General features: G+C 35.6%; 1 protein-coding gene and 1 long non-coding RNA gene across 2 annotated transcripts in view; one reads left to right on the top strand and one right to left on the bottom strand.

The window, feature by feature from the left end:
- LOC123663241 (protein I'm not dead yet) overlaps nucleotides 1–27,820 on the top strand; it is a 68,278-nt gene that overhangs the window by 31,690 nt on the left and 8,768 nt on the right. The window contains exons 3-12 of the mRNA XM_045597932.1: nucleotides 19,582–19,683; nucleotides 20,203–20,362; nucleotides 21,230–21,495; nucleotides 21,894–22,008; nucleotides 22,845–22,939; nucleotides 23,949–24,074; nucleotides 24,875–25,000; nucleotides 25,658–25,772; nucleotides 26,972–27,063; nucleotides 27,655–27,755. Of these exons, the coding sequence (XP_045453888.1) occupies nucleotides 19,643–19,683; nucleotides 20,203–20,362; nucleotides 21,230–21,495; nucleotides 21,894–22,008; nucleotides 22,845–22,939; nucleotides 23,949–24,074; nucleotides 24,875–25,000; nucleotides 25,658–25,772; nucleotides 26,972–27,063; nucleotides 27,655–27,755 (1,237 nt within the window). The 5' untranslated portion in view covers nucleotides 19,582–19,642. The remainder of the gene's footprint in view (nucleotides 1–19,581; nucleotides 19,684–20,202; nucleotides 20,363–21,229; nucleotides 21,496–21,893; nucleotides 22,009–22,844; nucleotides 22,940–23,948; nucleotides 24,075–24,874; nucleotides 25,001–25,657; nucleotides 25,773–26,971; nucleotides 27,064–27,654; nucleotides 27,756–27,820) is intronic.
- LOC123663242 lies at nucleotides 16,785–19,443 on the bottom strand. Its single transcript, XR_006744634.1, has 2 exons — nucleotides 19,244–19,443; nucleotides 16,785–16,978 (listed from the first exon to the last, which is right to left on the bottom strand). It is a non-coding gene; the product is annotated as an uncharacterized LOC123663242 (long non-coding RNA).

The following is a 27,820-nucleotide window of genomic DNA, read 5'->3' as shown; positions in this document are numbered from 1 at the left end:
GATGTAGGTGCGATTTCACTAATGTATTTTTAGTAATCTTCACTTAACATTTCGTGTTAGTATCATGTCAATTGGTTCATAAATAAAAAAAAAAATATATGCCTATTTAAAGAATCACGTTGAACATGTAAATACCCAATCGACGGTGCTTATAATCCAAAATAAACCAAAAGATATATCCAAAAAATGCTGTCCAAAGTCACTATTCCACGCGGACGAAGTCGTGGGTACAGCTACACAGCACACAGTGGGTACAGCAGTAATTAAATAAAGATCCAACTTAAGCTTATATTTGCAAAAGGATTGAATGGATGTTTCTTACATTTTCATACAAACTATAAAATCAAGTGCCACCAATTTCAATATGTAAGTCTTCAGACCTAGAATACCATATCAGGTCCTTTTTATCCTCAAATTATAAACCATATCGTAAGACAAAACCGCAAGAAACAGCTAGCTTACTTTTACTTAGTTCAAAATTCATATAACTTTTGATTTTATTCTAAGGTCAACTTCATACGGAAATAAAATAAATCTTTAACTTATTGTTCTAAATGAATACAAATGTCTGTATGTTAATGAAGAACATTTTAATATGTCAGTAAGTCATTTAATAGTCAGTAGGTAATCAAACAAAAGCCAAGTCATTCTTTTAAGTAACTACACAATGTACGAGTATATCTATAATTGATTTTATAATGATGAAAGACTAACTTATTTTTGACTACTAATCCTGTTACCAAAATTAAACTGAGAATGTTATCTCAATCACACCGATCAATCCCCTTCGTTCTCTATTTTATGTGACATTGGCGTAATCGATCGACCTTCACTGGCATAAATAAGACATTAAACCAATCCATCAAGTATTTATGTAGAATATTTTAAAAATTATATTCCCCTTATTCTTGTGTTTGTAAAGAAATCAGATCGATATCAAGTTAGATTAGCACTTGATTGGCACATCTATAAAATAACATTTCATCATTACAGCCTATACAGTCCACTGCTGGACATAGGCCTCCACAAGTTTACGCCAAAAATAACGTGAACTCGTGTGTTTTGCCCATAGTCACCACGCTGGGCAGGCGGGTTGGTGACCGCAGTACAGTGGCTTTGTCGCACTGAAGACGCTGCTGCCCGTCTTCGGCCTGTGTATTTCAAAGCCAGCAATTGGATGGTTATCCCGCCATCGGTCGGCTTTTTAAGTTCCAAGGTGGTAGCGGAACTGTGTTATCCCTTAGTCGCCTCTTACGACACCCACGGGAAGAGAGGGGGTGGCTATATTCTTTAGTACCGTAGCCACACAGTACAATAAATAACAAATAACATTTGATAGCCTTGTAATTTCGACCACGCCGATCTGTTTAATCCAAATTTTTTATAGCCTATATAGCCCTAAAGCCTTCGTCACAGAAGATTTTTTTTAGACGTTTAATTAAGTCTAGGTATAAATGTCTAATGGCGTAATATTCACTTAATGCGACGTAATAGATGCGATATGCGAGATTATTCTTGACTAATACGTAATGAATCTTTACATAATATAACCGTTAATAAAATATTTACAATAAACATATTACCGAGATAAGTGGATATCTAACTTCCTACAATTACGCAGGTTATTATAATAATCTAATGCGTTTAAGAATATACGCTTAAATTCTTAATGTTTTTACCGTCGTGCTTTTATGATAGATGCTTTGATGGCTTAGCAAATCTTTTTTTATCACGAAAAATCATCAGTAATGCAGTATGTATTATATAATAGGCGAATTTATTAGTATATATACTACTAGCGCTGTTCGCGACTTCGTTCGCGTGGTACTTTACATGTTCAAAGTGATTCTTTAAATTGGCATAACTTTTTTATTTATGAACCCATTGACATGAAACAAACACTAAATGTTAAGTTAAACTTACGACAATATATTAGTGAAAACAACATCTAAATGGATGAGCCGTTTCTGAGATTAGCGTGCACAAACGCACAAACAAACACAAAAATTCTAACAATCATTGTTATGGTGCTTTTTGCGTTTTATAAAGGTTCGAATAATATTTTCGTTCATATGCCATGTACAGACAGCGATCTGTTACATTTTTATCATATGTATTGATGTCTGACAGCTGAGTAGAGCAGTGTGGTGAAAAAGAGGCATATGCTCAGCACTGGGATATTACAGGTTGAACCATAATTATTTGGACACACACGAAATTTTACGCAGCAACAAAACAACTTACAGATTTTAACGGAAATAGCTATTAGATCATGACTATACTACACAAACTTATAAGTATATAAGTTTACCTTTAAAAAAGGCCAGCCCACATATCCCTTGTCACGCCAAAATCGTGACGAACCCAATGACGCCCATTTTTTTAGAATACGTCAAACTGTTTCGACTAAAGAGCATGCCAAACTTAAACCATAAATAATAATTTCTTTACACTCAACGTCGAAATTTGAATACTGTGTAGGGGGTTCTAGAAATATACTACAAAATCCTTACCGCCCAGACTGCAAAAAAAAAAAATAATAATAATAAAAATATATGGTCTATAGTTCAATACAAAACTTTTGTCACGTGCGTGGATTGAACCTGCGAACGCACTTATCAGTCAGGTGCTGAAAGGATTACGTCAACGTGTTGTCATGATTACTTATATGAAAAATAAATAATAATAGCCTTCCCTCTTTTTATAGTCGGGTAAAAATTGTTATTACTTTATTACTATTTGTGGACAGATATTAGTACTGTTAATATAGGTATAATTAGTATAGACCGAACATTTTTTTTAAATTATGTGTATAAATACAATGATATTAGACGCTTTACAAGTTTACAGCTTTCCGTATTATAATACAATGTCCACAGAAAACTCACAGAAATAGAAGTTTTTTTTTTACAAATGTAAAAATTGTAACGACAGGTCATTATTACAAATAATTGATTATTATTAATATATTTGTAATTCTTGATTCTTGCTTGCATTTCCTGGTCTGTGACGTCACGGAGGCCGTAGGTGACCACATTGTATGTTGATACCGTGCGTGTTTCGAATCAGGTGTGTGTGACTGATTAATCGATTTTATATTTACGATTCTGACAATATAAAACACATTTCAATAAAAAAAATGATAGTGTTATTATAACTTTTGATAATACTAGCTGCCCGGAGAGACATCGTTCTGTCAAAAGTTAATAGAAAAAAAATTGTAATAACAACCTTCCATAGACCTTAAGGAACATACAAAAAAGTAAATTAACCGAATTAGTCGAAGCCATTCTTGAGTTATGCGCTTAGCAACATGCATTTATATTTATACATATATATAAGAGGACAGACACAGCAGCAATTGTCGTTTAATAATAAAATAAAACCTGTTTTTATAAATGTTGGTATTCCATATTTTTGTATATAAAGATTTTTCAGTACATAAATACAGAATGTATGTTACACCTGAATTGCTGCTGCTGATTATGGTAGATAAAAGATATAAAAATAAAAGTTAAAATATAAATATATTTGCTAATATTTAATTGATATGAATGAGCTCACGAACGCGCTGTACGATGATGATATGTGAACGTGAACTGATGTATTTAGCTAATGAATCGTGCAACTAACGTAAACTGCTGATCGGGCGATATGTATGTGCGGCTGAACCGTACATGCTCCCGGGCGAGAAGATGAGTGAGGTATGGATGATGTGAGCTAAACTAAAACAAGGATGAAACCGACATAAAATCTTAACGGCTAATTTACAAATGGACCCGACAATTTTTAGTTAGCGAGTACGTCTAAAATTACATTTTAATAAAACAGGCGAAGTGTTTTTATGAACCGATCGATTAGTCTGATTTGAAATGTCTTGACCGAGAACACTGACACTGTAATCACTTTGCTCTGCTTTTTCACTCACACTTGTACACTTAAAATTTTTGGAACACACACAATGTACAGTAGTGTCCTGCTGAACACTGCTCGGAGGCGGGCGCGGGGCTCGAGCGCGTCTGCAGGTCGCGCGCACCCACGCGCCGCCCGCAACCGCCAGCCCTGCGGCCGCCAGGCAGTAGATGGCGACGTAGTGATGGACGTCATGATAGCTCAGGCTATTGGATTCATTTTCTAGGCTGTCCGAAGCCGACTTTAGCTGCTTTATATTGTTTTCGATGTTATCGATATCTTGTCCGAAACCGTCTGATATATTCATCGTGTGGATAGGGATGGATATATTGATGATGCTATTGACGGGTGCGATCTCTGGTGCAAAGATTACCGGCTCGATATTTAACTCATTAGTCAATAATTTATGAGGCGTTATCACTAGCGTATTTCCCCGAATGATGCAGTCGGTACCGAGAATTATAATATTAATTCCCGTCACCTGTTCGACGGTAACCCGATCTCGACATATGAAACGAAAGGTACATTGCCCGCAACAATTAATTAGATATGTGTTTAACTTAGTAAGCTTTTTCCATGTAGTTTGACACGCGCTAGTTATGACTTCACAGCTGTTCGTTTGTTTACTTTTTATACAAAGGTTCTCGTCCGTCTGTCTCTCGTAGACGGGCGTTTGAATTTGGCAAAGATAATTTGATAAAATATTATCGTTGTATTCTATACAGTTCTTAAAGTCATTCTTAGTTACCGGTATGAAGGTATCTTTCTTTAAATTTATTGCTATGTGATCAGATATTGGGAGAAGATTAACCATAGTACGTGATGAGTTAGCGATTTGGTAATAGAGAGGTATGGCATTGTAGATTTCGTAGTCGTCTCTACTTGTAAGAGGTATTTGGATCTCAAAAATGAAATATTGTTTCGTCATTCTAGCTTTGACCTTTAAAATCCTGTATAGGTTGGATAAATTATTTCGGAGATTATCTAACGGCAATGACAAATCCTTTGTTATCTGGCTGGATATGATACTTAGCTCGTTTTCCATCTGAATAGGTGACAAAAAATGCACATTAAAATGTTGAAGGTTAGTAATGGTATCCAGAAGAGTATCTTGAATATTACGCAAATTTGCCAGGACATTGTTAGCTATGATGCTGGACATGATAAAGTCATTAGTATTTTCTATGTCCGACATTTTAATCTTAATATCATATGACTCCTTTTCTAAGTTGTTAAGGTGTTGATTAAAAGTCTTGTACTGTCTTTCCATTGTGGATTCTATCCTTTTTAAAACGTTATTTTCCGCTTCTATAATCGATGTTTGATTTTTCCAGAGCTGTGCTAGATGTTTTTGATTGACTCGAATTAAATTAATGTCTTTTTCATACTGAGCCGCAAAACGCTCGTCTAAGACGCCGAACAATGTATTCGCGATGTAACCGACACAATTGACAAGGCCTCGGCGCTTGCGCTTACGATTATCAAAATGCTGACTTAGTAATATGCGGTCGTTGTACTTGAGCTCGTTGATTTCGTGGATCAGCTGTTGTAATATTATGTTACAATGTATATTTTTAGTCGAGTTTTTACATAAACTTTGCAAGTGATTAATATAATTGTTAAGTATCCTTGTGCCGTACAGATAAGGTTCCATATCGTAGTATGCCACTAACTTCCATTGATCTTGTATTACGCGCATATTTCCGATTTTTTCAAAATATATGTATTTGCTATCGCTCAATCTCGTGATGTTGTAGTTGGCTTGCACTGTTGAAGACATAAATAACATAAAGATCATCAGAATCGATAAAAAATGGGTGTAGAAGGTTTTCTTTGATGTTTTTTGTTTGTTGTTACGTGATGATATTTCGTTTGTAGTTACGATTATTTCGCTGCTTTTATTTGACGGTTCGATGTTGACGGGTAGAATAGACAGCTTTATGATGGGTCTTTTGATAACCGAGCCATTTCTTGTTTTGACGGAGACTACTCGCACCAAGTTGTCGGTACCAGGATGTAATTGGATCACTCGGCCTAGAGCCCACTTACCAGGCGGTAAATTAGCGTCATGTATCAATACTATGTCGTCGATTTTAATATTTTCTCGCGACTCACGCCTCAATATTCAGTACGCCACCTTTTCCAAATATCGCTGAATATTTTTTGCGTAAGTTGCCATCTTGTTCTGCCGTCTGTTTCAGTCTCTATAACTGAAAGGATGGGTCCGCTGGACAAGAAGTGAGCTGGTGTTAAATAATCAATGTCATCTGGGTCTTCTGACATCGTACACAGCGGTCTAGAGTTGAGACAGGCTTCGAGCTGCGCTAACAACGTAGAGAATTCCTCATAAGTGAGCTTTTGGTCACCAACCACTCTACGAAGATGATGCTTTAAGCTTTTCACTGCCGCTTCCCACAGTCCGCTGGCACTAGGCCACGAGGGGGCATTAAAATGCCAGTCGATTTTCATTTCGCTGATCTCTGTGAAAAACTCATTTGATAGGGTCGATTTCAAGTCGAAGTGTTCTTTGGCTAAGACTTTATTAGCTCCGATGAAATTGGTCCCATTATCGCTGTATAAATGACGCGGGGTACCTTTTCTTGCTGCTAATCGACGTAGAGCTGCTAAAAACGCCGATGATGATAAATCGGAGACCAATTCAAGGTGTACAGCTTTTGTGACCATACAGATGAACACGGCAACGTATCCTTTAGTGGTTTTAATACCTCTTCCCCGATTCGCTTTAATATCTACGAATCCCGTATAGTCAACACCGGTATGAAAAAATGGGCGCGTCGAATTTGTCCTTGCTTCAGGCAGGTCACCCATTAGCTGTTCGTTTTTATCTGGATGGTGACGCTTGCATATAACACAAAGACGTAAACGATTCCTCACTGCTTTGTTTCCGCTTATGATCCAATACTGCTGTCTAAGCCACGACTGAGTAAGGCGGGCACCTCCGTGAAAAGTAGATTTGTGAGCTAGATCGATCAGGAGATTAGTAAGATGACTTCTGTGTGGAATGATGTAGGGATGCTTCATATCGTAAGGGATGTTGCTATTTTTGAGTCTGCCTCCAACGCGCAGTAACCCGTTTTGATCTAAATACGGATTTAGGCAGAGAAGCTTACTCTTAGAATTAATTTTTCCTTGTTTAGAAAGATCATTAATTTCTTGCTCAAATTCAGATTTTTGAACGTACATTATAATTTTCTGTTTTGCGTTGCTTAATTCGGTCGATGTTAAATATTGTAATTTAATGCTTTTGTTTGAAAACGCTCGCAATATCCATGCAAGTACGCGCGTCGCTCGCGTAAAATTGCTTTGCTTGTGAATTATTAAATTAATAATATCAATTTCGTTATTGTTACTGCTGTTTGTTTGTAAAGTATTAATTAATTTTACTTTAGTTTCTAAGTCGGTTTGATACGTTATTTTATTTTCCTGGGAATCAGAAAATGATGACAACCACGTAGGTCCGTTCCACCATAAATTGTGCTGCTGTAATTGCTCAACTTTCATGCCACGGCTAGCACAGTCAGCTGGGTTCTCTGTGCTTTTTACATAACGCCAGCATACGGGGGGCATGACGTCAGTGATTTTCTTAACTCTGTTGGCAACGAAAGGCTTCCACCGGTTGGGCCATAATGTTGTGGATGAGATGACGTCATAACTACCACATAAAGCGTCATCCATATAGAAATGCTGTTCTAACGCTTTTGCTGCTGTAGGAAAACGATGACGCTCATCAAGAGCTAGCTGCTTAAGCGTCATCATTGCTAAAAATGGTGCTGATTTAGTGCCATATGTCACTGTGTTAAGCTGATATCTGTTTAAAGGTTGATTTGAATTATCTCGCCAAACTATGCATTGATAACGTTGGTCATCGGGATGCAAAATAATTTGTCTGAACATTCTTTCTAGGTCAGCTGTAAAGGCGTATTTATATTGTCTCCATTTCAAAACCAAATTCAAAAGTTCTTGTTGTAAATTTGGGCCTCTGTATAAAACATCGTTCAGACTTACACCCGATGTCGTTTTACCCGATGCATTAAATACAACTCTAAGCGAAGTAGTAATAGAGTCGGGTCTTTCAATAGCGTGGTGTGGCATATAATATAATGGTGTCATATTCGCTTTTGTTATTAAGTGCATGTGACCTAAATTGATATACTCATTAATAAACTGCTTATAATTATAAGCTAAATTTTTATTTTTGTCGAATTTACGCTCAAGCTGATAAAATTGTGCGCAGGCTGTGGTTTCAGATAATCCTAACTTCTCACCAGCGTCAGAGTGAAGTGGAAGGCGTACTACATACTTCCCATCGGATTGGCGAAAAGTAGTTTCCTTGTATTTTTGTAGACATTGATAATCTTCGAACGACATTTCCTCATTTTCGTTAATATCTTCAATGGACCAAAATTTGTGAATGCTGTCTAAGTCAACCATGATGACATTACAGTTGTAGGATTTTACACTTCCGCACAAAATCCAGCCTAGCCGCGTCTGTTGCGCAATAGGCATGTTGTCACTTTCTTTGATGATTCCTCCCATAATTATAGAAGAATAAACATCAGCGCCCAGTAATAAATCTATTGTTCTGCTACGATAAAATTCAGGGTCTGCAAGTTGTATATTTTTAATATATTCCCATGATGGTTTTGAGAATGATTTGTTAGGGAGATTGTTTACAGCGTGGCGCATGATAAATACATCTAGATTAAGCTGGTACGAGTCATAACAAGATGATAGGGTGATGTTAATAGTACCTTTGCAATTATTTTCTTTCGCTCCTACTCCTAAGATAACTCCCTTGCAGTGCTTACGAGGTAGTCCCAACCGTTGAGCGCCATTCTCGGTGATAATAGACGTTTGAGATCCCTGGTCGATAAGCGCTCGCATGGTATGAAGAGAGCCATCAACAGCTTGGACGTTGATCAGAGCGGTTGCTAATAAAATCTCCTGAGTGTCATCTAGTGACGCAATAGAGTTAGAAACGGTGCTGTTGGACTTTGTATTCGACGTTGCAGTGTTTGCTGATGCGGCAAAGGCTTCATGAACCAAAGTATGATGATTTAATTGGCACTTATGACATCTTTTTCTTGAAAAACATTCATTACCGTTATGATTATAAAGGCAATTTTGGCATAACGATAGCTTTTGAATTGTTTGTCGCTTGATATTTGGATGATACGCTAAAAACGTTTCGCAATATGGAATGGCGTGATCTTTATTGCAAACGGGGCATTTTGTCTTCGCTGTTGACGTTAACCTACTTTTGCTATTAAAATTATTTGATTTAAATAATTGATTTTCATTGCTTACATATGATTTAAATGTATATGGTTTTTTTTAAATTTGAGGGCTGAGAAATATGTTGCGGATGCGGGATAGATTTTGAGGGATCTTGTTTTCGTTTAGAGGACTCTAGAGCGGTAAATTTGGCTTCTAAAAATTGTAATAAATCTTTTAAAACTGGTAAATCTCTCGGATGCTTGAGTGACTCGATGTAGTCGTTGTGAGTGTCCGCATCTAATTTCTGCGTGATTATATATACGATGATAGGGTCCCAGTTCTCTATGCTGACTCCCAAGTTTTTGATAGCATTAAGGCATTCGTTGGTGGTGTCGTGAATCCTTTTTATTGAAATTGCGGACTGTTGCTGCATAATAGGCTGGTTGAGTAGGACACTCATGTGAGAATTAAAAATAAGTTTTGTGTTACTGTATCGGTTGTTTAACAAATCCCAACATACTTGATAGTTATCTGTGGTAATGTGTAGATGTTGCACTAGCTTTTCTGCTTCGCCCTTTAATTTACTTTTTAAAAACTGCATTTTTTGACTATTTGATAAGGCTCGATTCGTGTGGATGGTTTCGACAAACAAGTCTTTAAAGGATAACCACTGGAGGTAGCTCCCACTAAACACAGGGATATCCATTTTCGGGGTGGTTTTCTCCCGATACAGATCAGACCACATCTTGCTGTTGATACTTTTTTTAATTTCGTTAAATTTGGATTCATAGCTGCTAAACATCTCTTCATATTCTTGATCGTCTTCGTATAATTCGCTGTCTATCTCCCAGTGCAACGCGTCAATGATGGTCCAGCGTGATTGTACCGACTTCAAAATATCTTCGTATTCCCATTTTTCTGAGACAATGTCGAGATCGATGCTGCTAATTGTACGCTGAAATGCCTTAAAATTGCTTCTTTGCCTTTTCAACATTTCTTCTAATTTGCTGCTATTACCTTGGGTTCGCGAAGTTTCTTTATCGGATGACGTCACCGGACGTGACACGCTGCCAGACGACGGTATAGCTGTAAAGCCTGGCATTTGCAACGGGGTGGCTGGCTTTAGTACACTTTTTTCTTTAGACTCACTGGGTAAAAAGGTGAGTAAATAGCTGCGTGTGTCATTATAAAAATCGGATGTTTTCTTATAGTAATTGCTAGTGAAATATTCGTTCGATTTGTCGCTAGAATCGCAAAGCCTCAAATGATTATTTTGAAACTCCTGCCAATAACTTTCTAAAATGCTGAGACGCTTTTTAATATGAGCCGGTGTCTTACGTTCGGCACCGTCTTTCTTAAAATTAGTTAAAAATTGATTCATAGCCTCCATGATCTGGGTTTGGCTAGCTAGAAGATCTTCCATTTTATAAAATGATATAAATACTGATACTGCTGATAATAGAGAGCTGTAGACTCACCAAAGCTGCTGCTGGTTGACTTACGTGGCGGCCCTTACTGCGCTCGTAAAAAAATCACTCGCGATATAAGTCCCGCTCACGATAAGCTCGAAGGACCAAAAAGATGTATGTTACACCTGAATTGCTGCTGCTGATTATGGTAGATAAAAGATATAAAAATAAAAGTTAAAATATAAATATATTTGCTAATATTTAATTGATATGAATGAGCTCACGAACGCGCTGTACGATGATGATATGTGAACGTGAACTGATGTATTTAGCTAATGAATCGTGCAACTAACGTAAACTGCTGATCGGGCGATATGTATGTGCGGCTGAACCGTACACAGAAAATAATTCAAAACCTGATCTTACAAGTTATCCGTAATGTCAAATAGTTTGACACGTACGCGATAATATTTAAATGAAATGCTTATTACAAAAAATAAATAATCACTCGACGTTCGTCGATTTGACGTTCTAACTTAGTACTTCCGTGCCAACCATGAAAATGTAATAGTTTTATATAGCCTTTTTTCATATTTTAATTCCACTGGGCCATCATTTTATTTAATTACTAATTGTCAGGTATTATATAGCCACCCCCTCTCTTTCGGTGGATGTCGTAAGAGGCGACTAAGGGATAACACAGTTCCACTACTACATTGGAACTTAAAAAGCCGACCGATGGCGGGATAATCCAACTGCTGGCAAAATAAAAAATAAATAAACACAAACTTAATGGTCTCTAATAGCGCGAAATATTATGATGGGGTTCCGAATACACACTGATCACAGCCGAATAATACTGCTCTCAAGTACTACGGTGTTCTTGGGGATAGTAAGGAGGTCAGAGATCTTGCCAAGATCATCTTGGGGAATGACTTGCCATCAAGTGGGCCTTATGCTTTTAGTTCCAAAAATCAGATTAGTTGACATTAAGATAAACTCGTGTAAGGAAAAGAACGCTTTCAGTTTTATTACATGTTATTTGAAACATATCCAAATGGATAACTTTTACCGCAAACAGTTAAGTACAGAGGTAAACTAAAATAGTCCACGTAACGAGTAACCGTAACGAAGGAAACGAGTGACCACACCCGCAGCGAACAAACAGTTTTAAACTAAAATGGGTGCAGTCGAGCTATAAGCAACACACACAGCTGAATTTTAAAATAGCACAACTTTTATGGCATACTCTACTTCTAGAATCTAGATATTGTAGTCACTGATGAAAACAAAATGGCCAGAAACAATTGTAAATATTATCAATTATGAAGAATTACAAAAAATCTTTTTCATAATGTTAGGGTAAGCGTTACTCTATATTTTATAACTACAAAATTCAATACCAAATTTCAAATTTACTAACGTCAAGGTTTTGCATATAAATAATAGCGTTTGTGACTGTAAAATATTAAATTCGTAACAGTTACGTTTTCTATATTAACATTCCTATTTGAATATATAAAATAAACAATATACTCGTAGTTCGAGTGGTATTTACCTACCTACAGTTTCAAGATGTATTGAAAAGAGGTATGAGGCTACTATGTAAACTGGTGGCACTCTATGGCTTCTGACCCATCTGACGCGCATCATGCGTCATTTGTACTTGCCTTTATTATTGATTGCTGGAATTACTTTCTTTCATCTTAGCGCGAAAACGTAGGTATATTATTCGATTTAATAATATCAAAATTTTTAAAAGATGAAGGATTTGAAATGGTACTTAATCTAACACAGTCAATAGTAATTAACCGTTACCTACATAAACAGTTAAGATTTCCTTTCATTTCTTAAAAAATAATTAAAGATGATCTTTTTTTTTAGGTTTAATACACGCATTATTATGGCGTACTTAAAAAAAATTGGTATCTAAAGAAGTTGTAATCTAAATTTTTTAAATATCTATATATATAAAAATTTCGTGTCACGATGTATGTTAGCGATAAACTCCGAAACTACTGAACCAATTTTTATCAAATTTTGTAAGCATCTGTAATTTCGTCCAACTTGGGAGATATGGTAGTTTTTATCTCAATTGGGTCCGGTAGGTGGCGCTGCTATCTGTATATAAGCAATCAAAGGTAGCTGTTTTCCGGGCAGGACAACGCCTGCCAGGTCCGCTAGTTAACGATATATTTAACGATATATTACGTATTATTGTCAACATAGATTTTCTTGAAAATAATTTTCCGATATCTATTAGGTACGTAAACGTTGACAACTAATTAATATATACCTACAACAGATCTACATCGTTTTTATTTGCATGTTATCTATAAGTAATAAAATAATTATGCAAATATCAGAACCGGATTAGCTGTATATACATAAATATATTATCGAGAATAATATTATGAATGAATAAATTTTCATATTTTACAATGGCGACGTGATTTTTTTGACGTATGATATTATCATTTATAAGTTACCGTTCATTAATGTAAAATGTATGTATTTGTCATTAATGTGTAATGTATTTGTAGTTTTCATCTAATATATTAATATACTAGCTGACTCGGCAAACGTTGTTTTGCCGCTAAACGCTATTAAAAAATAGGGGTTGGTGGTAGAAGGATGAAAATTTAGGGTTGTATGTATTTTTCAACGCCAAATCATAATAAAATAAAAAATGCATAATTTATCTAAATAAAAAAAAAAAAAAAATTAGGTCTGGACTACCCTTAGCATTTAGGGGGGTGAAAAATAGATGTTGTTCGATACTCAGACCTACCCAATATGCACACAAAATTTCATGAGAATCAGTCAAGCCGTTTCGGAGGAGTTTAAATACAAACCCCGCGACACGAGAATTTTATATATTAGAATAGTCTTTTGTAAAGTCGTACCTGTCATCTCTTTAAAAAAAATTTTTAAAGCAATGTATTATCTATTAAAAAAAAATCACTAGAATTTTCTACAAGCAACAAGGTTATGTTGTTATTTATTTATGGTAAGTATATGAATTTAGTAAAACATATCCAACACCCGAAAAAGTCTGATTAACAGATATTTAAAAAATTACAACTGAATCATAATTCGGGTTAGTGTTGCTACTTGTCGGGCACACCGTTTGTTCGTCGTTATTTATTTCATCATTACAGTCTATACAGTCCACTGCTGGACATAGACCTCCACAAGTTTACGCCAAAAATAACGTGAACTCATGTATTTTGCCCATGGTCACCACGCTGGGCAGGCGGGTTGGTGACTGCAGGGCTGGCTTTGTCGCACCGAAGACGCTGCTGCGAGTCTTCGGCCTTCGTGTATTATTATTATTATTAACAGTTATTATATAACGTAATTATTAACAGTTATGTATAACGTTATTTATTTTTTAACAGAATAAAAATACAATTGATGTGATAAAACAATTAACAGTTCATTTTTATTTAATCTGTAATTACATTTTTAATATGTAACTACAGATTTATATAACAGAAGGTAATACCCTCCATTATATTTTCATTTTCTTAAACTTTCACAATTATTACTAAAAACACAAAACATAAGGTATTTCGCTCGCTTCGAATTTTTGCAGTCCACGACTAGACATAGGATTTCCCAAATTCGCGCCAAACGTCCCACTTCATAAGGTACTTAGGACGATGTAAAGTGTAGAGGAAACTTTAACAACTTCAGTACCTATATCTCAGTGTAGTGCAGATAGTGAATTTGTGGTAGGACACTGCAGGTAATTTCCTGTTCAAAATATGGAGCATCCCGACTGGGGTAGTATCTCGATCTTACAGAAGATCAGAGCTTCTAGTGTTGCAAGTCTATAAGCTACGATAATCGCTTACCATCAGGTGAGGCGTACGCTTGTTTGCCGACAAAGTTATATTAAATAAAAGTACCTAACAAGATACTTATTCACTAGACAACGTGAGCGATCTCTCCAAATTTGTTTATTATTAAGCTATAGCGTCCTATAATACGATATACTACTAATAAATGTTTTAAACATTTCTCATCAATGAAAAATAATGAAAACAAATATGATATGCATCATTATATAAATATGATTGTGTAATAAATGACTTGTTAACTCTGATACAATTGATCACCACTTTGTTGTGGTCTAGAATCAATTGTACCTACTGGAATAATAATAATTGTATATGAAGACAATAATAATATATATTCATTGAAACACCTGTTTATCATTTACGGAATCTTTTTTATGTTCAAAGGTCTTTTTACACCCACATGCAACTTTAATTATTGTTGAGCTTATAGAAATTAAATAAAAAAAATATTGCTAATTAGTGGCTACAATTCCTTTCAAACACAATTTTGTTCACTTCAGCCTGGAATATCCTACTGCTAGGCATAGGCCTCTTTCCCCATGTAGGAGAAAGATCAGAGCTTAATCTACCACGCTGCTCCGATGCGGGTTGGCGGATATATACCCTACTATGAGTAACGATCGCTATCAGGTGTACATGATAACAACCGGGACCGGCGGCTTAACGTGCTCTCCGAGGCCAGGTGGGTAGATCCACAAAGACTAACAACCAGATCGGAAATAAATATTTGTATAAAAACAAATATCCTCTCCGAACGGGAATCGAACCCGCGACCGTCGGTGTTCAGGCACCGCCGACACGGCACACGCACCTTTAAACCAGAGCGGTCGTGACGATCTTGTTAGTCCACTATAAAAAATATTTAGTTAGTTTTTTATTATAAGTAGTCTAATTCAAAAGATACACAAGAAAAAAATCATCAAGTCACACATACTTTAACATGTCATCCCAATCGTGGAACAAAGATGAATTTGCAAATCTGTAACTTTATACATGTGCACAGAAGTTTTGAAACGACGTTTTGTACATTTTTAAAATACCTTATTCAATGTCCTTCAAATTTGGACATTTGGCTGCGTGTATGACCTACTATAATATGACTTGCAAATTAATTTCTAAATATGGTTAGTTTAAAAAAAAAACACATGCGTCATCGTTTTGTCGAATACGACATTATTCCCCGGAGTAAATTTATATAAAAAAGGACGCAGAGTGGTTTCAGTCAGATTAAAATTTATAGTAAAAAAAATATTTCATCATCAGCATCATTACACAGCTGGACATAGGCTACCACAAGTTTACGCCAAAAATAACGTGAACTCATGTGTTTTGCCCATAGTCACCACGCTGGGCAGGCGGGTTGGTGACCGCAGGCTTTGTCGCACCGAAGACGTTGCTGTCCGTCTTCGGCCTGTGTATTTCAAAGCCAGCAGTTGGATGGTTATCCCGGCACCGGTCGGCTTTTTAAGTTCTAAGGTGGTAGCGGAACTGTGTTATCTCTTAGTCGCCTCTTACGACACCCACGGGAAGAGAGGGGGTGGCTATATTCTTAAGTACCGTAGCCACACAGTAAAAAAAAATATATTTACGGACAAAAAAAATCAAAACAAACGTCTATTTCCATTGACCTTGCTGTACTGCACGAAGAAAGAGCTGGTGATAAGTATCCGTCTTGAGGAAGCGGGTCGCGGGGGCAGGGGTCAACGGCGTACAGCGACGAAATACTGAAACTCGTCATTTTACTGCGTTCAAAAATCAAAACCGCCGTTGCGCGTTGTTCCAACTGTGTCTCGATCATTTTTAGTGATTAATTGATATAATTTGCATAGTGGATACCTCTATCCTACTCCTACACATTTTAAGTAATTCTCAAAAACGTAATTCCGTAAAAATATCAAAACTGACTTTGTTCTACAACTACGACGATGTATGTATTCATAAGCTTTAACACCTCAAGATTAATATTACATTAATATTTGTTCTTTAAAATAATTTAGTACCTACTATTATAACAGTTAGACAGTGGGGTCATAGTAATTGGGTTCTATTTGCAGCCAACAGTTTAAATGAGGTAGGGCACCGCAAGAAATATCCTGCTCATAATCTGGAGATGTCCATCCGGGGATGTACCTCGTCCTTACAGAAGATCACAGCTAAATAATGCCTACTGCTTTCAAGCAGTGTTGTGTTCTTGTAGCGAGTAAGGTGACCAGAGCTTCTGGGTGGATCGGGGGTAGGTTCGGCAATGGGCTTGTGATGCTTTTGGTGTTTCAGGTGTCTATAAGCTACCGTAATTGTTTACCATTAGGTGAGCCGTATGCTTGTTTGCCGATTTATTTGTATTAAGAAAAAACAAAAGTACAGTTTCATTGTATATATTTTACTATATTTTTATAGAATCTCCATAAACAAATATCCATATAAGCATATATACAGGAGTGGAGCTATTACTAGCATCATAATACTAAGGCTTTGAAGTTTGCCTAGCTTATTGTTGCAGTCTGCAATGACCGTGGTTTCTGCTAAGTAAGTTGCTCCATTTCCACCACAAATCTGGGTGTAATATATATTTGTTAATATAAAAAATATATTAATCTGTATCAGCCAACTGTTGCCATGTGTGTATGTTAAATAATAATAAAGAAAAATATGTTCCAAATGCCTCACTTAAATTACATCTAGGCTACAACACATTAGAACACAGACACTGTGATAGCTTTCTCTTCACTTAGGTGGACTTTCCCTAACCTCTGCATTCATAATTTATATTCCTTCGAGAAAATAATATGTGTGGACTTAATTAAGGTAACTTACTACATTATTTACAGATATTTATAGATGTGTTGATATCAATTATGCATAACAATAAAATATACAAAATTAAATTGTTATATTGTGAGGATAAATTTTATATATCCAATTGCAATACAATATAGAGTATTGTATATTTAAGTTCAAATATTTTAGCCAATTGTGTCTTGATAGGATACTTTCGATACCTCCAAAGAATCTACTTACACCAATTACCAAATTCGTTTTCATGAGTGCTGTCGCTGATTACAGAAGCAATTTACTTAATGTTATGTTAACTTACTGCTTTTGAATTGCACATTTAATAATTTTAATAAAGCTTTACCGACGTAATATTATTATTAATAAATTGGCTCATTACTTCTTCACATATTCATTAATAACTATATGTTATGTTGCAGTTGTATTTCATATAATTACATAAAATGATAATACTTTGAACATAGTCATAATTATTTTGTCAATTAATCTATTTTATTACCTTGTTACCTGAATAGTCTTGTAATTTGTTGTATAAAAATGCTACAGCATTTGTTACATATGCTTCATTATGTTTATTATGTAAAAGAATCAAAGTGTATTATTTGATTGTTTTAATTAGTTAAAAAAGATATAATAAAATTATTTACTAAAAGGAACATTTCAAATTGCTATTTCAGTGTGTAAAACAAAATACAATATAAGAACAAAACACATATAAGATTTTAGATTAACATGGTTACTTCTAATACTAAAACTATTCATAGATGGGATACTAAACATGTTTTTTATTTTCATTTTGCGGAGTTTGATATTTAGACATTAATAGCGAATGTCAGTTGTGTGTTGTTATGTTCAGTGTTGTGAACAAGACATTCGTATCGAGCTCTGCAAAATGAAAATAAAAAACATGGTAAACATTCCTTTTATGAATAGTTTTAGAAAAATACTTCATGTCTTGGAAACCAAAACCTTCTTATAAGTATCTCATATCATATCATATCATCACAGAATTGTATGCCATATGTTATAATGCAAGTTTAGTTGATAGTAGCAGACACTTCAGCTTGGTCACATATTTAATTGTAAATAAAATAAATTTCTAAAATTAAAACAAATTTTCATTCATTTTATAGTCACTAGCTGACCCAGCAAAAAAAATAAATTATCAAAATATATAAAAAAACAAATTTTGGGGTGGACTACCCTTAACATTTAGGGGGATGAAAAATAGATGTTGTTCGATTCTCAGACCTACCCAATATGCACACAAAATTTCATTAGAATCGGTCAAGCCGTTTCGGAGGAGTTTAACTACAAACACTGCGACACAAGAATTTTGTATATTAGATGTAACACTCCGATAAAGTTGTCTTCACTATAAATATTATAAATTTTGTTAAAAACAGGTTATGATTCATCATTACAGCCTATACAGTCCACTGCTGGACATAGGCCTCCACAAGTTTACGCCAAAAATAACGTGAACTCATGTGTTTTGCCCATAGTCACCACGCTGGGCAGGCGGGTTGGTGACCGCAGTACTGGCTTTGTCGCACCGAAGACGCTGCTGCCCGTCTTCGACCTGTGTATTTCAAAGCCAGCAGTTCGATGGTTATCCCGCCATCGGTCGGCTTCTTAAGTTCCAAAGTAGTTGTGGAACATTGTTATCCCTTAGTCGCCTCTTACGACACCCACGGGAAGAGAGGGGGTGGCTAAATTCTTTAGTGCCGTAGCCACACAGCAGGTTATGATTACATACACTTAACTACATTTCTTATTAACGTCCTTGTCTATCAACATTGTTATTTGAATATTAACTTGTAGCTATATAAAGGCATGCAAAACAACAAAACATTCAATATCCATTCTATAAAAACAATTTACTTTATTGTCCTTAGTTTTTGTAGTGCAAAGAGGTTATAATACTCCAGTAATAGATAGAAAAGTCTCAGAGTTACAAAGCAGGCAATTATTCTTAAAAAAAGTTAAAATTTGAATATAGAACTGTCTTATAAGTAATCTTACCTTCTGTGTCCGATTTCGAGAGCTGTTTTGTCATTTTGGCGCCGAAAATGTTTGACACACACACGTTTAACAAATGAGAATGTGTTTTATGTAGCACTTGTTTAAAAACACTGGTATTTATAATTTTATTAAGTAATTACAATTTTTAAGCCGATACAGTGTTTATCTTTTTTGTAAGTGACATTGACAAAATTATGACAGACACTGACAGCTTAGAAAATGTATTTGGAAAACATTCCGGCTTAAGCAGTTTTTATTTGAAACTTTAATGATTAAAATGATACTAACAAAAATAATACTTTTTAATTTCATTTACTTATACTTTTTTTTTGTTTCAGGTGTGATAGAGAATGAACTAAGCAAGAAAAAATAATCTAGGAGGAAAAAAATTCTGTAACCATGTCTAGTAACGCAGAAAATGGTATCGGCGATGATGCTAAGTAATTATTTTTTATACATAAAAATTTATTTTTACTTAGTAGAAAACCGAATTTAGGATCAAACAAGAAACGCCTTTAGATTCCTTTTTTTAATGGTATAATAATTGTGTAATATTATAATGGCTAATATTATAATGGCTAATATTATTAATGGAAAAATTTGTGTAGATTAATATTTTTTTCTGTCACTCATAAAACTACTGAACTGATTGTGTTGATGTTAACTATTTAGATGCTGAAGCGAGCTGCCCCATGGAAAAAATCTCATAAAACATAGACAAATGCAGACCAAATTCTCATACCGAGTTATAAGAATCTATCAGATCTCATAGACTCTCATAATCCTGTATGAGACTTTGGTCTACATTTGTCCATGTTTTATGAGATTTTTTCCATAGGGTGGAGATCCAGAATAGCCTAAAGGCTATTTTCTCCTGGTAGTTTAACGGGATTTGAAGATACGCGCATAAAACTATGTAGCACAATTTGTATAAAAATAATATCTGTTTTTTTTTTCAGTGGAACTACGTATTATTTTTCCAAAGGGCGATCGAGCGCGACGCTATGGCAGAGAATCAGCCTATTTCTATCCATTTACTGGAAAGCTCTGATCGTGGTTATCGCACCTTTGATTTTATTGCCAATACCTATAATGAACTCTGCCTCGGAATCAGCTCGTGTGAGTATATTATTATCAATATTTATAATTATATATATAAAATTTGTTTTAATTAATTTATACAATAAAATGCAGTTATGGGGGATGAATGACCAAGCATTGGCGTATTTTAAGATCTAGCGCCCCGGGTCAATAATGTTTGCCACCCTATAAAGTAAAGGAAAAAAGGTTTATTGTCATCTTTTTCATTGGAATGACTTTTGTCTGAAATTCGCTTCAGCCTGTAATATTCCACTACTGGGCATAGGCCTCTTTCCCCATGTAGGAAAAGCATGCTCCAATGCTGAAATAATCGTATATTATTATTATAAAAGACTTTTCAGAAAAAATATTTTGTTTATTGTTTGTAAAATAAATCGATAAGTATAATTGATTTAAAAAATTATCGATATATTTTTCGGCTTACCTACCTTTTTTAGGCCGCTATATAATTTATAATTTTATTAACTAGTGCCCCGCTCTGGTTTCGCACGGGTATAAAATATATAGCCTATGTCATTCACTGAAAAAATGATTAAAATCGATCCAGTAGTTTTGATTTATTTATTACTGCCCGTGGCCCGTGTGTAACGGTGTTATGTAGCATACACGCGGCTTGCGTCGCCACTCCCAGAATGCCACCAGGCTTTAGAATTGATTAATTAATGTAACGAAAGTAGTCGCCTATTTGTGAGTAGCGTTCGGGGCATGATATCCCGCTTCCCCCTTCGCTACGCCACTGGGAATATATTTGACGTTAGAGGCAGATTGAACCCGCAGCTGCCTGCGAAACAATCAGTTCTTGATCAATGCACCAACAAAAGAAAAAAATACCTAAAAATGAGAACGAAATTCCCCAAAATTTAAACATTTATTAATATATTACAGGCTTACAAATGTATGTACGTTGTCTTGATAATGGCGACATACTGGGTACTCGAACTGCTACCTCTACCAGTAACTTCAATGCTGCCCATCGTACTCTTCCCTACTATGGGTATCTTGGATTCAGATAAAACATGTGCAGCGTATATGAAGGAAACCAATATGATGTTCATGGGCGGTCTTATGATAGCTGCAGGAGTTCAGCACTCGAAGCTTCCAAAAAGAATCGCGCTGTGGACAGTTCAGGTCGTTGGATGCTCGCATAGGAGGTAATCTGCCTTTTGACATTCTATTTTGCGTTTCAAGTAATATTAAAAAAAAAAAAAAAAAACAAAAAATGTAGTTTATGATTCAGTTTTTTTTCTTTGAGTCGTAGCTTTATGTTTTACAGCCTCTAAACATTTATTAATTAAGCACGTTGTTATCGTACATTGAATATTTATGTGTGTATTTATGTGTTAATTATTTGCATATAAATACTTAAATATCTAGTGAGTATACTGTTTATTGATGAATTATGTAGTCTTGATATTAGATTTTTTTTTTGCTATTTTGTTCATAATTAATTTTTGGGCTTAATGGCTTATTTTGTTCATAATTAATTTTTGGGCTTAATGGCTTATTTTGTTCATTATTAGTATTTGAAACTGAAAATATTTCATTTCAGACTAAACTTGGGTCTGACGTTCGTAACGATGTTCATATCGATGTGGGTGTCGAACGCAGCCGCTACAACCATGATGGTGCCCATAGTCGAAGCCATTCTCGAAGTACTGGAGCAGGTAAGAGGTTTTACATGCCGATGTTTATGCACAGTGATACCATCATAACTTGATAAAAAAAAAAAAAAAACAGTTAGTTTCAAATTGAACCGGTTTTATCATACGCAGGCAGGATATATAAGTTTAGACTTAGTCAAATAAATCATGGTTTATGATTACGTTTATAACGGTACGATTGTGATTATAACGACCGTGACAAGTGAAGCGTTAGACGTTTACAAATTTTTGTTGTAAAACATTTATGGGCGAGGATTAAACCTTACTGTTGGTGAGGCGACGCATCGCCACGCTATTTGGTGGAATATATGTACTATACTATCTATAAAAATAAAACTGAAGTGTCTGTAATATTACAATAACCGCTTTTTACTAAATGCATATGGATGTAGACACGGTACATATACCAAAATAACATTTATTACAATTTTGGTCTGTCTGTTTGTTCCGGCTAATCAAAATCCTAAATCTGACACGGCTGGACTGATTTTGTCGGGCCTTTCACTGGCAGATAGCTGATGTAATAAGGAGAAACTTAGGCTACTTTTATTTTAGAAATGTATTTATTATAGAACTCTGCGAACTGAGCGATAACTTTTTTGTTAAATTCTACGCATACAAAGTTGTGAGCTATAAATACAAATTTACCAAAAAAAAAGAAACTATAAAAGTCGGCTATTGCCTATAACACAAGCATTAAGTTGCTTACCTCAGGAAGAAACAACCGTGTGGATTTTGTAGATATTTATTAATTTAGTACGTATAAAGTGAGTCAGAAATACGACGTGATCTCTTGAAAGTGAACGATCTCTGTATTCAATCTTTATTTATTTTCGTAGCAAGGTCTCGGTGACGTGTACATCAACAAAAAGAAGCCACTTACTGAAAACGGAAAGGACACGAAGGCCATTCAAGACAAACTTACAGATGAAGAGTAAGTACATATATGACGCTATATGACACTCTATCTCATGACCATTAGTTGACTGGAAGAGATCTATTCTAGGGATAAGTCCACCCTTGCCATCAACTATACATGTAATTTTCTGTATATTCTGTTTTTAAGTGCAATAAAGTATATATACATAACTTTGTCTGCCTAGCGACGCGACTGGATCTTAAACTACTTTCAGACTGGATAAAAGCAAGAAACTAACTCCTACAATTTCGTCGATATCAATTTTGAAATTTAGGTTGAGTTCAGATACAATTTTTGGTTTTGATACGACTAGGTCAGCTAAGAAGCTTACGGCTCACCTGATGGTAGACACTTGTGTATAGACGCCTGCAACACCAGAAGCATCGCAAACGCGGTGCCAATCCTACTCCCAACTCCCCCCAGCATCTCTGGCCAACTTACTCACCAATAGGAATACTTCACTATTTGGAAGCAGTGTTATTTAGCTGTGATCTTCTGTAAGGTTGAGGTACATCCCCAGTCAGACTGCTCTAGGTTTTGGGCAGGATAATATACACCTATACAATAATATTAAGGGGCTACACTACCTCAGCTCGAATTCAGATTTCACCCGTACTAAATACACATGAGAATTGAGAGCGCTTGGTTGTTCATCGCGCGAATTATATGTATTTTCTCCCCACAAACATTACCAATAGTTATTTTTTAAAAAACGCAACATATAAAATGTTCTTCATACTTATTTCAATTACCATGCTTAATCTCAAGTCCATAACTTCTATATTTACTGAGATATTAAGGTTTTAATACAAAAATAGGGGTAACTTTGCGATTTTTTTGTATCGAGAAAATTTTATGGAATCGTGTTTTCGAAACATATGAAAGATAGTTTATGTCCCGAACTTTACCATACATAAATTTCAAACTTAAATATTCAGTAGTTTGGAAGATATGGACATCCTGCCGAGTGGAAAATAAGCAATTTGAGGTAGCATACACTCTTAATATGTATATTTTTTTCCAGAACGCCAATGCCCAGTGATATAACCATCTGCTACTACTTAAGTATAGCGTACGCCTCAACATTGGGCGGTTGTGGGACCCTTGTCGGAACTGCTACCAACTCTGCCTTCAAGGGCATCTTCGATTCGTGCGTATAAGTTATTAATGAACACGTTTACGTGAATTTCACCGATTATTAATTTGAAACTGCCGATATTTCGAGCGAAAACCTGCAAAAATGGTGACTGTAACGAAAAATCGACAGGTTCAAAATAATAATATAAGTTATCCGTTTGTGTCTATATTTGAATACAAGGCTTAGTTTATAATGGTTGACTTTTATCAAGAATTCAATAAAATCCCTACGCAACGTTTTAATTTTATTCATAAAATATCTTACATCATGTTGGACCTGGATCGGTTTTTACCAAACAGCTAAGAACGTGTGCAAGGAAATACGTTCACGTTAGGAACGACATCGAAATTAGCCTATCTATTTGGGAATTACAATGTCAAAGACAGACACACAGACAGACAATGGTCAAAACCTATAACACACGTTTTTTTGGGTTTTTTGCCAATATTTTTTAGCAGAATCTATATTCTAAATCAGCGGTAGTTTTTCATCAACCATAGTCATTAACTAAATAATGCTTAGTTTGAAAAGAATTATTGTGACATACAATGGCAAGAGAAAATGTCTTCTTTTTCGTTTCCATTGTATGTCACATTGTTCCTTTAAGAAAAGTTCTGCAGAAAACAATATAATCAGAGCTGTATTACGATTAGTTATTTCATAATATTTTTGAAGCTGTAAATTTTTATGATTAACTTAAGGCTAACTTTTTATATAAACTTTGGCGAAGGGATTGTCCAATTAAATTTTATTTCTTTTTTTCTAAAAAGTATTTTATAAAAAGTTTTCATAACAAATCTTTTCCGTTTCAGGGAATTCCCCGAAGTATCAGGCTCGGTGGACTTCTTCTGGTTCATGGCGTACAGTACACCACCAATGTTGCTGATGCAGATTTTGGTCTGGGTATCCTTGCAGATCACTTACATGGGACTGTTCAGGTGAGTGGATTTGCACTATTTTAAAAAAGGTCACAATGATTTTTAAAAAAAAGTTAGGAAAAATGCAACTGTAGTAGAAACAAGCGTACGACTCATCTGATAGTAAGCGATTACCGTAGCTTATAGACGTCTGCAACACCAGAAGCATAGCAAGCGCGTTGCTTGTTTTTTTTTTTACGTGGGGAAAATCCATTATGGATACCCTCCGGCGCGGGAGCGCCAGAGGGTTATATCAGACTCCTACTGACTAAAAAACCACCACGTGTGAGTCGACCGCCTGGGTGGAGCAAGGTGGGGTAGGGGCATTCGCCACCTTGCCTCGGCGGTAGGCCCAGACGAAACCTCCGGACCTCGGGCGTTGTTTGTTGCCCTACCCCAACTCCCTCGAGAAGCTCTGGTCACCTTACTCACCAACAGGAACACAATACTGCTTGAAAACACTATTATTTAGCTGTGATCTTCTGTAAGGTCGAGGTACTACCCCAGTCGGGCTGCTCCATATTTTGAGCAGGAAGTTTTCTGCTATGCCCTACCCTAGTTGATTATTTATTTATTGTTTTTATTATCATTTGAGAAAAAAAAATCTTGATTTAGCTGAATTGTATTCAAGCGGCATATATCAATATTAATTAAAAAAAAAAAAATTATTGTCATCAGACCGAACAGTGAAGCTGCGAAGAAGGTGAACAGGGCGTCATCAGGTTCAGATAACACGATGAAGGTCATCAGGGAGCAGTACAAGGGATTAGGGCCGGTCACTTTCCATGAGAAGGTTGGTTTCTTACCCGAACTTTTTGGCCTAAACATAATTGTGTTTGCTCGCAAACGAAAAAAAAGCCGACTAATTACATCGACAAGTAATACAACGTAGGTAATCGGTATATACGAATTATTTGAGATAACTCAAAAAGCAATTGTCAGATCACGATTTAATTTATGTATGTAATTATGTATATATATATTTATGTTCGGGGATAACTTGATCGTTTATGGACCGATTTTGATAATTCTTTTTTTGTTGGAAAGAAGATATCTCAAGTATTTTACCATGATAAGGAAACCATGATCTGATTACGGAATCTCTGAGAAATCGAGGGAAACCCCCGAAAATCGTAGTGATCACTAGTGCGTTTGTTAATTTTTAACCGACTTCCAAAAAAGGAGGAGGTTCTCAATTCGACTGTATATATTTTTTTTTATGTATGTTACATCAGAACTTTTGACCGTGTGGACCGATTTCGACAATTTTTTTTAATCGAAAGGTGGTGTGTGTCAATTGGTTCCATTTAAATTTATTTGAGATCTAACAACTACTTTTCGAGTTATATCTAATAATACGTTTTTACTTGACGCTTTTTTCGTCGACCTACGTTGTATTATACCGCATAACTTTCTACTGGATAATAATTGATTTCTACTAATTAATAATTTTTAATTTAATCGAAAGCTGATGTTTGTCATGTGGTCACATATAACTTTATTGAGATCTGATCACTACTTTTTGAGTAATCTTTGATAACGCGAAGTTACTGACTATTTTTTTGTCGATCTACGTTGTATTACTCGTCGCTGTAATTAAAGTCGGTTTTGTTTTTCGTTTTTTTCGTCTACTTACGTTGTATTACTTGTCGATGTAATCGAAGTCGGTTTTTTTATCGTTTGCGAGCAAATGTAATTACTCGATAAATACTTGTAAACAATACTTGTATAAATAAATATATCACACCCAGACTCAGAGACAGATGTTTATCAGGAAAAAAAATCTTAATTGTCTAGTACTTTTTAAGAGTTAAGCATGTTTCAATTGATAAAAAATCTGGGGTTTTACGCGTATAAATTTGAAGAAAATATCCTATAGCCTTACTCGGTAAATGGACAATCCAACACAGAACGAAATATTTCAATCCGAACCTCTAGTTCCAAAGATTTTATAATATTAAATACATATTTGGTTTTCTTAATATATTTCAGGCTTCAGGTTTACTGTTCCTGTTCGCCGTGTTTCTCTACATCTTCAGGAAGCCAGGGTTCATGCCTGGGTGGGCTGACGTCATCACATCCATGTTAGTACCTTTTTTTTACATAAAAACATTACTTCTTAGTTCAGACTCTTATCATTTGTGATAGATGATCATTTGTTGGTATCGTTAGAGGTGTTGTGGTGCAAGTAGTCGCCTAAAACCTGGACGTTTTGCGGGTTCGATTCCCGCTCGGGATGGATGTTTGTATTTGTACAAATATTTCTTTGCCGTTTGGATGTCTGTCCTTGTGCTCCCCACCGTGCCTCGGAGAGCACGTTAAGCTGTCGGTCTCGGTTCTTATCATATATACCTGATAGCGATCGTTACTGATAAAAGGGAACATATCCGCCAACTCAGACTGGAGCAGCGTCGTGCATTAAGCTCCAATCCTTCTCCTACATGGAGAGAGAGGCCGATGCCCAGCAGTGGGATGTTACAAGCTGAATGCGTATGCGTTGAGGCTATAAACAAATTGGTATTGATAAGGGTTATGTGTGTTTCCAGACAACTGGCAAAGACCATTATCCTATTGATTAAGAAGGTTTGTTAGAACACAAGAATGTTTTACAATCGTTTGAAATGTGAAGGCTTTGGTATATTTTCCTCGTCGATAATAAAGTCCGCTGTCGCCAGGAAAGTGAAAGACGGCGTGGTGTCCATGTTCATCGTGATCTTAATGTTCATTCTGCCGATGTCGGTGGACTTCTGCAAATTTTTCTCACCGTCTGTTTCATGTGAGTATTACAGAAATTAAAGATTAAATAGTTAACTTTTTATATCATTATGGTGCCAAAAAGTG

The sequence above is a fragment of the Melitaea cinxia genome, chromosome 20 (assembly GCF_905220565.1).
Source record: "Melitaea cinxia chromosome 20, ilMelCinx1.1, whole genome shotgun sequence".
Lineage (NCBI taxonomy): Eukaryota > Metazoa > Arthropoda > Insecta > Lepidoptera > Nymphalidae > Melitaea > Melitaea cinxia.
This window is presented reverse-complemented; position numbering and strand designations above follow the sequence as displayed.